Source organism: Heteronotia binoei, chromosome 9 (assembly GCF_032191835.1).
Source record: "Heteronotia binoei isolate CCM8104 ecotype False Entrance Well chromosome 9, APGP_CSIRO_Hbin_v1, whole genome shotgun sequence".
In the NCBI taxonomy this organism is placed as follows: domain Eukaryota; kingdom Metazoa; phylum Chordata; class Lepidosauria; order Squamata; family Gekkonidae; genus Heteronotia; species Heteronotia binoei.
Genome location: NC_083231.1, coordinates 25,941,361 through 25,953,825, shown reverse-complemented (window position 1 = coordinate 25,953,825; position 12,465 = coordinate 25,941,361). Strand labels below are relative to the sequence as shown.

Here is a 12,465-nt window from a genome sequence, read left to right as displayed (position 1 = left end):
CCTGTTCTCTGTGCAGCATCTGTCGGATTTCCCACTATCTGCGCCGGAGTTACAGGAAGTGTCGCGGCTTTTGCGTAGCAAACGTAAACCGCTAAAACCCAGTTTACGTTTGCTACGCAAAAGCTGCGGCACTTCCTGTAACTTCAGCACACATAGTGAGAAATCCGACGGACGCTGTGCAGAGAACAGGAACATGACCGCGGGGTAAGCTGTGTGCGAAATCGGTCCTACTCTTCCTTTAAGAGTCAAATGACATGTTTCAAGGAGATCTGTGCTTTTCTCCAGTTTTTTTAAGCCAAGATCCACCTTCTTGTCCATTTACGCCATTTTATTTTCACAGGAGCACAAGCCAGACATTTGTTTATAAAGAAAACCCTACTTTGAAGAAGGGCAACTTGACATTCGTTGCAGATCTCAACAGAGGGACCCAAATTTTAAACTACATCTGCTCATCTCTCTTGTTTTACATTTTTATCTTACTGTACAATATCCAGCAGTTATAAAGGACAAACCATGTTCAAAACGCTTCCCATACATCAATAATCCTAATAACAATCCTGTAAAACAATACAGTTTTATTACAGATGAGGAAGCTGAGACTAAGAAAATAATGGCTTGCCTAAGAACACAGAGAGTTCGTAACTATGATGACAACTGAAAGAGATCATAGATTGGTCACTGCACTACATTGGTTTTTACATTTATTATTCTTGCTGAAGTTTTCTGTTGTATGTATCAGTGATATTTCACTCAATGATTCTATTCTACAGTGCCCTCTGGTGGTACATACTAAGCTAGCAGACAGCCTAGGCTATCTTGTCAGATTTTGGAAGCTAAGCAGGATCAGCCCTGGTTAATATTTGGATGGGAGACCTCCAAGAATACCAGGGTTGTCACATGAAGGCAGGCAATGGCAAACTATCTCTGAATGTCTCTATCTATCAAACTATGATAAATTTCGCACTAGACCTTTAATCCTGGTTTAACCGTGTCCCCAAGCTGACATTCTACACTAAGAAGAAGATATTGGATTTATATCCCGCCCTCCACTCCGAAGAGTCTCAGAGCGGCTCACAATCTCCTTTACCTTCCTCCCCCACAACAGACACCCTGTGAGGTGGGTGGGGCTGGAGAGGGCTCTCCCAGCAGCTGCCCTTTCAAGGACAACCTCTGCCAGAGCTATGGCTGACCCAAGGCCATGCTAGCAGGTGCAAGTGGAGGAGTGGGGAATCAAACCAGGTTCTCCCAGATAAGAGTCCGCACACTTAACCACTACACCAAACTGGCTCTCACTAGAATCAGAGAATCAGATAAACCAACTCTGTGACTTTGTGATTCTATGATTTTAGTGTAGAATGCCAGCTTAGGGACAGGGCTAAACCAGGATTAAAGGTCTAGTGCGAAATTGGTCTTCCTCTTGAAAGCCCTACGGGGTTGCCACAGTTCAGCTGGTGCCTTGATAGCAAAAACAACGAAAGAGCTTCACTGGTTTCCGACTTGTTTCTGATCACACTGCAAAGTGCTAAACTGAAATGACCTCAAAGTAGCATATCTGAGGAATAGGCCTTTCCCCCTTATGAACCACTGAGGTTTACATTGGAGACCTCCTCTGATTATTCACTCTTGGAGATTAAGTAGGAGGCTACTGGGCCCAGGACCTTTATTGTGATAGCAGAACTGATGCGTTTGGCCCCACAGAAACAGATAACTTAAAATTTTAAGTGACTAGGATAACTCATCTATTTCAATTCACAGCTGGAGTTTAAAAAATTGCATTGAGTTGGTGATTGCAGTTTCTGTTATGATGTTTAGTGTGCTGGTCTACATCATGTGTCATGGAAATAATTTATACTGCATTTTTAAACGTTCAACCTTACTTTTCCTGTACTAATAATGTTTTTTGACCAACTGGGTACAAATAGTTAATCCATGCGAATTCACTCAAATGTTTTCCAAAGCAACAAAGACATTAAAATGTCATATTATACTTACATCAAGAGAGCCTTCATTTATGACGATTAGTCCCATGTTCTTTCTCAAGAGTTTACAAGAATGCCCTGTTAAAAAAACCCCACAGTGTCATAACTATAATTGGCTATGAGCTAAGCCGAGATATCAGACTACTGACACTAAGTAATTTACAGGAATATTCTGAATGGCCTAAAATACATTTGTGGCAAGCTTTTAGTTATGACATAAGGATTGCTTACAAGTGTAAGAGTATCACCAGATAACAATGCAATAAGAAAAAACTGTAATATGCATACATTCAGAGTGAAACTGACACGAAAAGGGATTTTTCCCTTTCTCTGAAATTCATGTTGTTGGAAGTGGGAGGGGGAGACTAGTGACATATCTGAACAGCACTTATCTAAAGAAAGGTCATTTCTAAGATACCAACAGACTATCTACCAGTCCAAGGTCAACAAACTAAGTAGTCACTTATTATATGTTCTCAACATATAATAGATTTCTGGAATAAAACACAGAAAAAAATAGAGGACAGAATAGAAGGACTTTTCAGGAACTGACACCTTGTAGCTTCTCAGACCTCAGAAGTGAGCTACATAACTTTTAAAATACGGCTGGACACCTGTCTTCCCCTTTCACCTACCGAACAGGAATTTAAAGAAAAGTGTCCCCTTCTACCAAGGTGCTGGGGAGGGAGTAGTCATATCTGCTATGTATTCAAGACAGAGATGTATGCAATAGTGGTAGGGTTCCATGTAACTGGCAGCTAATAGGCTACTACTTTGCCACTCTCTCCCACCATGCTATTTTGGCCAAGGAGATTGCTTATAAATCTGCATGCATACCCATGTAGCTGTCCAGCACATGACCTCTGGTGCAGGGAGTAATTTTCTCCCAATACTACAGCAGCAACTGTAATTGCGTTGGAATCCAAAGAAGCCAGATACTCTAATGGTTGATATTATGAGCCCATGTTTTCACTATGTATCTGGAAAAGCAGGAAGAAGAATTCAGTAGTGTTCATCAGGGATGTTTTTTGTAGCAGGAACTCCTGTGCATATTAGGTCACACACCCTGATGTAGCCAATCCTCCAAAAGTTTACAGTAGGTCCTGTACTATGAGCCCTGTAAGCTCTTGGAGGATTGGTTTCATCAGGGTGTGTGTGATCTAATATGCAAAGTGGTTCCTGCTACAAAAAAAAGCCCTGACGTTTGTCATTATGGAAAGAATACAGGCCCTTGCTGGCTGACTTCCAGGTGAAAGCAATGGCTACCAAAAATAGTTTCTGAGCATTAGATTCTTATTTTTATTGTAAGAAGTTTAGTAAAAGTCCAATTCTGGGCTGGAATCTCTTCATCAAGCAAAAACTGTGGATAAGTTAGATCGTTTACAAAAGTCAAACTCCTATGCATCATATTGCTTTTTTCTCCTGATCCAGTATGCCAATGACTACAATGAAAAATGCATTTGAAATATGTTAAGGAATTTTTGGAACTGGTATAACTACAACTTTTTCTTCTTGTAATTGGTCTTTAGGCTCAGTGAGAACAAAGGGCTCTAAAATAAGTAAATAAATATAAGCACAGCGGACAATATATTTTCACATTTCTTAAAGGAAATGAATAAGTGGAGGGCTAATAAGGACCCCCTCTTATAAGGAATGGCATGTATGGTATATATATCTATATCTATATATATCTCAATACTATCATTATGAGAGCTAAGGCTGGCATCTCATATTTAGAGGTACTGGGGTAGATCCAGCCAACAAAACAGGCTCTTAATTTGGAGGAAGTCTTCTTAGATTAAAGAAAGGCTTCAAACTTAAAGTAGCTATAAATATTTAAATAAACTTGCTCAGTAGAGTAGTAAAATCTAGCTCTGAGCCATTTTAAAATCTAGCACATAGTGCATCATTTCCAATTTTGAATTATCCCGGTCTCCACTGTATGATCAGTTAATTTATTTATTTATATTTAATTATTTTATTCGATTTATAGCCTGCCTTTCCCACAGAACAGGCTCAGGGCAGGTTACATCATAGAAGAGGACAATCAACAGTTAAAACCAAATTAAAATATATAAAATCTAAAATTACAGACTAAACATTGGAAGCTAAAAATGACAAAATTCTGCCTCACAGGCATGACCTATTGTCCAGATCCAGCAGGTCCTACAGCGCTGAGATGCAATGGAAGGGGGGAGGCCAATAACAAGTGATGTCTGTGGCCTCAGCTGAAAGCCTGGCAAAAGAGCTGTTTTACAGGCCCTGCAGAAACGGGAGTAGGTTCCACAGGGCCCAGATCTTCAGGGCAAGCTAATTCCACCAGGCAGGGGCCAAGGCTGGCCCTGGCCCTGGTCAAGGCAAGTTGGATGTCTCTGAGGCCAGGTACCACCAAAAGGTGTTGGGTTGCTGATAGTAAAGACCTATGGGGCTCATACAGGAAGAGGCGGTCCCAAAGGAATTTTCTGGATCACAAGCAGCAACTGTATCTGGTGACAAAAAAGGATCTATTTTGGTCTGACAGAAGTATATTGCTAGATGCTTGAGTATCTAGAGATGCAGCATATATTTCTACTAGCTGAGAGCTGGTGCGCTGTGCCAGTCTGCTGAAGTAACTGTTTTTCACTATGGGCATCAGTCACAATGCAGGTACATGCACTTGTATCTTGACTATTATCTTGAGTGTCCCATGCTGCAACACGAAAGATCTTGTGCCTTAGTGGAAATGAGTTGATACATGTTTTGTCCAAATGAAGAACTGCACTCTGTTAAATACTATGCTGGCAAACTACTCACACTAATAAAATTGCTTTCACTATCAGCTTTCCTGATGCTTCGTTGATTATGCCAGACAACACCTTTGGTTATCTACTCCAGCAGTTCCCAACATTTTTGGCACCAGGGATTAGTTTTGTGGACAACAGTTTTTCCACGGACCGGGGAGGGGGGGGATGGTTTCAGGCAATGCTCCCCCTAAGCTGTGCAGTCTTGTGAGCAAAAATTCTACTTTGTGAGCTACTGGCATTAAAGCTGTGAGCTACTGCATAAATTAGTTTGCTCTGGGGCCATTTTTCTTAAGCTAAGACAAATATGTGTGAGCCAAAGGCTAAAAAACTGTGAACTAGTTCACATGAACTCAGCTTAGATGGAACACTGGTTTGGGGATGATACCATTGTGCACTTTATTTCTATTATTACATTGTAATATATAATGAAATAATTATACAACTCATGGCTTGGTTGCTAACAGACCACAGACTGGTATTGGGGACCCCTGATACTAAAGATAAATTCCTTATCTGAAAAGGCTGACCAGCATAAACAGTACACTCTGTGGAACTAAATCAATGTCTAAACACCTTTCATGACCTTACTACTACTTTCCCAGACAAGACCCAAGAAAGATAATGAGGACCGGGCAGGGGGGCAGTTTGCAAGCCAGGATATGCCATATGGGCTGCAAAAATCTTCATGAACACTCTTAGGACAGGAGAATTTTTTAAAAGCTCACAGTTATTTGTCAGGAGTACCTGAAGTACCCCATTACCAGTTAGCCATGCAGAGCCACCTGTGGAAATCTGGGTAGCCCCTTTACTTGGTATTCTAAAAACCTCACCTGGCCTACATTGCACTGGCATGCAGGCAAAAATGCAGATCTAATTAAAAATAATAATAATCCAAAGTACACTTCTTTAGTATCCATTCCAGAGCACGTTTCTTTCCCCTCCATAGATTTTTTCTTATTTTGCCATTATTTAGAAACTTGTAAAAATTGAATACTCATGCCTGAGCATATTACCAATGTTAATAGCAGTCTCTTGCTTATCTCCAGTAAGGATCCAAATTTTGATATCTGCTTTCATTAAAGTTTCTATTGTTTCAGGCACTTGGTCTTGTAACCGATCTTCTATGGCTGTAGCTCCAAGTAACTGCAGATTCTAGGAAAAGAACATATCACAATATTGTTTTTTTTAAAAAATCTAAATAGAGTATTGAATGTTGCAAATGAGAAATAATAATTAGGATCAAGGACACAGGGTTGGTGCCAGACTAAATTTTCCAATGGCAAAATAGAAGGTTTCAGTGCACTCCACTGATCTCCTTTAAGGCAAGGGCCCTGGACATACCTGGGCCTCTGTTTGTGGGCCTACGGAGGGTGCGAAGGAGACCTTGGAGGCTGCTGCAGCCGGTGGTGCAATTGGGACCTTCTCAAAGATGTTTGCAGTTGTACAAGGGCCTTCTGTGCCTCACCTCCCTGGCTGGTCAATCAGGTGTTGGCTTGGCCTGTGATAGGGTGCTGGCTGGTAGACCTGGGGGAAGAAGTCTTCCTTCTGGGCTACCTGGCTCGGATTAAACAGGGCTCTACGCCACTGGCTGCTGTCAATTTCTGACTCTTCCCCCACCCACCCTTCCCCGCTGTCCATGGTATTTACCATTTTAATTAGGTGATGGGTTATTGTTCATGGTATAGTGTCATGTTAATTTTCTTTGCTTGCATTGTCACAACTGCATTCTGGTTCTGCATTCAAGCAGCACTGAGTGAGATCCAATGGAAGAGAACCTCCTCTGGGGATCCCCTTAAGGGATTTGGGGGTGAGGGCTTGGAGGGGACACACCCAGCTGAGGGCCCTCTCACTCTCAAGTGGCAGGGGAAATCATGCAGTGGCTTGTGATCATGTGGAATCCTGCAGCCTACCTTCCCACTGGTATTCCCCACTGGGCAGACTGGGGATGTGGTATGTCCACTGGCCAGCAGATGGGTTGGATGATGCCCTGATCTTTTCCTCTATGGTGCACCAAGGCTCTGACAACTGTAGCCAATAAAGCTATGGCCATTTCAACACCATCAATGCAATGGGTCTGTTTTGTCTCTCCCTTTCCCCTCCCCTTTTGGAGTTGGGTCTACAATGCTACTTCTGGGGAGACAGGAAACCTGAGGAATGACATAAGATTTACTGTATAAAAAGAACAAGTTATATATAACATTACCTTTTCAATTAGTTCATAACACTCTTCAAGTTTTAGTACTCTGTTCTGTACAGCTGTTGAAGCTCTTTGATAGACATGGAGCCATTCTTCGTAGTCACTCTCTGAAATCTCAGCGACAGCAAAGCAAAGTGTTCTCAAGCCTAAAGAAATAAAGGGGCAGAACAATGTTCAATAACCACAATATTGTATGAAACTTTACATAAGAGGCATCTATTACATCTTGAAATATGAAACAGGATGGAGAATTTGAGCAAGTAAATGTTTTCTGAATATAAAACTATATTCAGATGTCACAGTAAATGATGGTGTACTGTGACACCTGAATGCAGGCTGCCCTATAAAATTAAGTTTGCTGAAGGATGTTGAACTGGGACTCTAAACCACAGGTTGTATCAGATTTGTTAACAGCATTTAGTAGAAACTCTGGTTTCTTGTTCTTTCCAAATTTAGAAATACTGGTTATTTCATAATACTGACCTTCTGAACCTCCTAGACCAGGGGTGTCAAACATGTGGCCCAGGCTGAATCAGGCCCCCAGAGGGCTCCTATCAGGCCCCCGAGCAACTGGCTGTCATCTGCTCCCTCCTCCCTCTTTCTGCTTCTTTCTGCATCACAGCTTGCTTTGCAAGGCTTGCTCAATCACACAGGAGCTACAGAGCAAAACCTCTATTTTCTCCACTGGCTGAGGTTCCTCTCTTGGGGAGGAAGGGGGAGAGGGAGAGCTTCCTTTGCCAGGCTTTCTGAATTGCACAGCACAGCTACTGAGCCAAGCCTATCTCCCTTCTATTGGCTGAAGCTCCTCCTGGTTCCTGGGAAGGAAGGAAAGAGCCCGAGCTTCCTTTGCCCAGTTCCCTGAATCCCATGGAAGAAATACAAAGAAAGCACCTTTAAGTCCAACGTGCTATATTTTAAGCATGTTTTACATTTAAAAAAAATCAATTGGGTTTTTCTGTGTCCTCTGCTACCTAATCTTAAATAAGTACACATATGGCCTGGCTGGTCATGGCCCGGCTCAACAAGGTCTCATTTATGTCAGATTCGGCCTTCATGAGTTCAACACCCTTGTCCTAGACAGTGCTGGGTACACTGAGCAGCAGAAAATGAGCAACAGCTACTTCAGCAGCATCTGGCTGCTGCTGGTGCTTTTTTGGAACAATCCATGCTTTTTGGTTTATTGTGATGTCTGAATGTAGCCAATACTTTTTTCAGGAGAGTAGCTTCTCACATTCAGCAGACATCAAATGTATAATAAACAAGAATGAATATGCTAGGTAATGCACACATGTGAAATAGTCCTTAAATTCACCTCAAAAGTCAAAGAACGACTATATCACACTTACTGTAATGAAGAAACTAGTTTTCCCAGTAACTGACAACTCATAGTCACAGAATTGTCACCTTCAGTAATTTTATTTATAATCTATTATGCTCAATAATCATACCCACCTTCAGTAGCAAATAATTCTAAATGTTTCAAAGTAATTTCCTTGTATCTTGAATTTTCAGCTAAACGATCATATATTACAGTGTCCTATAATAAAGTATGACATAGGAACCAATATAAGAAAACAAAATCAGCACTGAAACCACTCATTCCCCCCCAAAATTAAGGGAGTGTTCAGAAGACTGTGTATTCTATTGTACAGACATGCATTTCTGTAGTGAAATCTTTCGAATTTTGTCTTTCGAATTTTGCACTAAGCAAATACACTGGTTGACTGAAAACTGAATATACAATTGGCTGACCCATGTGTTCTGTACTATAGATGTTCACAATCATTTGTGTTACAGTATAGGTGCTTGACGGCAACTGCATTAAGGTCTCACAAGCAGACTTTGGTTTCTTCTTGGTATGAATGGGCCTGGTTTATCACTGGGCTTCTACATTTCCTTTCCTCTCATCCTCTTGTGTGCAGAGCTGGGACTGACAAAATCTTCTCAGTTTAAGAAACCTTCAAGCCAACCTAATTTTGTTCTATGGCAATGATTTTGTCCACAAAACAAAATTCTAAACAAGGATAAAACCAGGGTTACAGCGCAACCCTAAGGGGGGAGGGGCTGAAAGTGCTTTGGAAGCCAACTAACTGCTACGTCGTTATAAGTGTGAGTTGCACCACTCTAACTCCCTCCCCATGCCAGTGCAAATGGAACTTGCACCTGTCGTTGGGCGCCTTAGCATACGCCTGTCCATGGCTGCCGGCAATGAAAATGCTGGTATATCCCATAGACACTCGTTGAAACAGAAAACAAAGTCTGCCGCCGCCTCACAAGCTTGCAAACTGCTTAGGGAGTTGTGTAATTGCCTCACCAATCCCCTCACACCCCAGGCTGGGCAAGCCCCCTCCCCAACACCCAATCACCGCTCCCCGTCTCCTAGAAAAGTTTCCACCCTGGCCTCACAAAACTCTTCAGGTAGGGTAGGATGCGTGGCACAGGACTCTGCCACGGAGCTCCCTGCTGTGTGGACTTAGCGTGAGGGCAGGAGCACTTTGGTGGAGGGAGCTGCACAGAGAAGGCACATAGGCAGTACAGTGTGAGCTATTTGACTTGCAAGGAGGAGAGCAAAGTCTCTACTCCATTGCTAACCCCTCTCTTGTGCCCGCTCGCTCACTTCCCCTCCCCGCTTGGCATAACTTCTCCCCTTTGGAAACTGACTAGTTCCACCTACATTAGTTCTACACTCGGGCGGGACTCCACAGCAGAACTCAGGATTGGGCTGCCCAGGAGATGAGAGTGCACAAGTGCAAGAATAAATCAGGCTTTTTCTCACCAGAAACAAACTGAAGTTTCTTTGTGACATCTGAATATAGCTTGTGTCTGCCACAGTATCAGTGCTAGATAATCCCATGCCACATAGCTGAAGGCAGACAAATTAAATATATTATGATAATCTCCAACCTACAAATAGTGCCTACTTTGCCACCAGTGCAGGCAGATTAAACCTGGCATATAGGTATTATATGTGCATGTGGTGGTAGACAGATACGTATCCTTTACTCCGCCTCTTTTCCTTGTGCTCACATTAACACTCAGAGCAGATCAGGAATGTTAAATCAATTCCGTCACTCTAGTTATTAGCAGCTCTCGTTTTAGAGAATCCTTGTATATCATGATTCCTCTGGCAATGCTTCCTTTTGAGTAATCTTTAGATGTTAAATCTGAATATATCTACACATGAGCCTTGGAAACAAGTTCAATTCCATTTAAATTAAAGCAGTTCAAAAAGATTTTGCTTTGTTTACCTGTGATTAGCTAAGATGCTTTCTATGTCTAGCACATCTCCATCACAATTTACCACAAATAGTGCACAAACATATAAATTCAGTGACTTACAGCCCCTTTGCAGTAAAGCCTCAATTTTCCAGTAGGTGTGCGAACAATCACAGACATTCTTTTCCTATTACTAAAAGACAGGCAAATTGGGGAACCCCTTTAGAATAAATGTCTATAATATGGGATACAGAGTATTAACCCAAGACACTGCTTGCATTGAGAGTCAACAGTTTAGAAAACAAAAAAAGTACTCTAGATGCACCACTTTTTAAAAACATTAACAGCAATGCAATGTTCACCAGTGCTGCGTGCGCTCTCTAAAGAGAAAACAAATTTTCCGGAATCTTTTTAAAAATTATTATTAGTTTTTGACATTTCCTTGGGATCAGCATGATTCGAATCCAGTAGCATTTTAAAGACCAACAAGCTTTTCCAGGAATTAAGCTTCAGAGAGTTGAAACTCCCTTAGTCAGTACTGACTCTTGAAAGCTTCTACTCTGGAAAATCTTGTTGGACTTGAATCTTACTCTTCTACTGCAGACTAACACAGCTACCCACCTGGAACTATCTTTGGAATCAGGACTTCTTGGGGGGGGGGGGAGGAACTTCCTGAAGACAATTATCAAATATACCAAGTGTTGTTCATAACATGCAGATTTGGCTTGGTTAAATACCTGAATTCAGAAATCTTGGATGGGTAGAAATGCCATAAAGATGAACCTACTGCCACAAAATTGGTGTTTTTATCCCTCATAAACTTTTTGTTGGGAACTAGTAAAATAAGGTTGAATTTTTGGCAAAAAAAAAAAAGAAGATGGTAAAACTTGTTTGGAGAAATAAAACCATGTAGAATGTCTGCTAAGGTGCTATACATACAGAAATAAAAAGGAGATGCCAAAAATTAAGTTTTGTATCACCCAGGCAATTAGGTTAGGAGCTATGGAAGACAATGCAGGAAAATAAACTATTAAAGATGAATGGCATGGTCATCTTTATTTAGCCAACATAAATTAAAGCCAATGCTGTCCTTACACCTTTCTCCCTTAACACACACACACACAAGTTATTAATATCAGTAATCGAGATTTTGGGAGAGGTCTCAGGAAACACTGAATACAATTTCTTAATTAGAGCCATCCCTGAACATGAAGTTTTTCAGACATGAACTCCCAAAAGAAAGGAAATCTCTTTCAGCCAGTATCATAATGCCCCTGTATAAATCGATGGTGTGGTCTCATTTGGAGTACTGTGTGAAGTTCTGGTTGCCGCACCTCAAAAAGGATATTAAAGCATTGGAGAAAGTCCAGAAAAGGGCAACTAGAATGATTAAAGGACTGGAACACTTTCCCTATGAAGAAAGGTTGAAACACTTGGGACTCTTTAGCTTGGAAAAATGTCGACTGCGGGGTGACATGATAGAGGTTTACAAGATAATGCATGGGATGGAGAAAGTAGAGAAAGAAGTCCTTTTCTCCCTTTCTCACAATACAAGAACTCGTGGGCATTCGATGAAATTGCTGAGCAGACAGGTTAAAATGGATAAAAGGAAGTACTTCTTCACCCAAAGGGTGATTAACATGTGGAATTCACTGCCACAGGAGGTGGTGGTGGCCACAAGCATAGCCAGCTTCAAGAGGGGTTTAGATAAAAATATGGAGCAGAGGTCTATCAGTGGCTATTAGCTACAGTGTGTGTGTGTGTGTGTGTGTGTATGTAATTTTTTTTGGCCACTGTGTGACACAGAGTGTTGGACTGGATGGGCCATTGGCCTGATCCAACATGGCTTCTCTTATGTTCTTATGTTCATTGAAGAAAAAAGAGCATTACAAAAACACACATAAAAATAATATACAATCTGTATTTAATTACCTTGTAAATTCTAGTACATTTAGCAATTCATATTTTTCTTCCTGTCCAAGCTGGAGGGGAAATTGAGATTTTTTATTAGTTTACTTTTAAAAAAATATTTTCCACAGTTGTTTACCATTAATCGAAAACTATAAAAACTTGCTTATGTTTTACTACTTTATACTTACAGATTCTATAATTACAGAGTCTGGTGTCCTTCCAGTGAAAACAAAATTAAGATGCTTTGCTGCTCTAACCAACGCTCCTTCATCTGAAACAAACCATACCCTGTTATTTCATTGGGAATTATAAAGCCAAAACTTCATGGCCCTATCCTTTCATTTTAATTAGATACTTATGAGGTCATAAGAATAAAGAT

The 12,465-nt window shown here is 41.1% G+C and overlaps 1 protein-coding gene across 5 annotated transcripts in view; it reads right to left on the bottom strand.

The window, feature by feature from the left end:
* The window catches only part of ATP8A1 (ATPase phospholipid transporting 8A1), a 124,697-nt gene that overhangs the window by 34,109 nt on the left and 78,123 nt on the right, over positions 1 to 12,465 (bottom strand). For all 5 annotated transcript variants that reach the window (XM_060246321.1, XM_060246322.1, XM_060246320.1 and 2 more), the window contains 7 exons: positions 12,275 to 12,357; positions 12,108 to 12,157; positions 10,299 to 10,368; positions 8,412 to 8,496; positions 6,966 to 7,105; positions 5,776 to 5,914; positions 1,993 to 2,057 (listed from right to left, as the gene is read on the bottom strand). In XM_060246321.1, the coding sequence (XP_060102304.1) occupies positions 1,993 to 2,057; positions 5,776 to 5,914; positions 6,966 to 7,105; positions 8,412 to 8,496; positions 10,299 to 10,368; positions 12,108 to 12,157; positions 12,275 to 12,357 (632 nt within the window). The remainder of the gene's footprint in view (positions 1 to 1,992; positions 2,058 to 5,775; positions 5,915 to 6,965; positions 7,106 to 8,411; positions 8,497 to 10,298; positions 10,369 to 12,107; positions 12,158 to 12,274; positions 12,358 to 12,465) is intronic.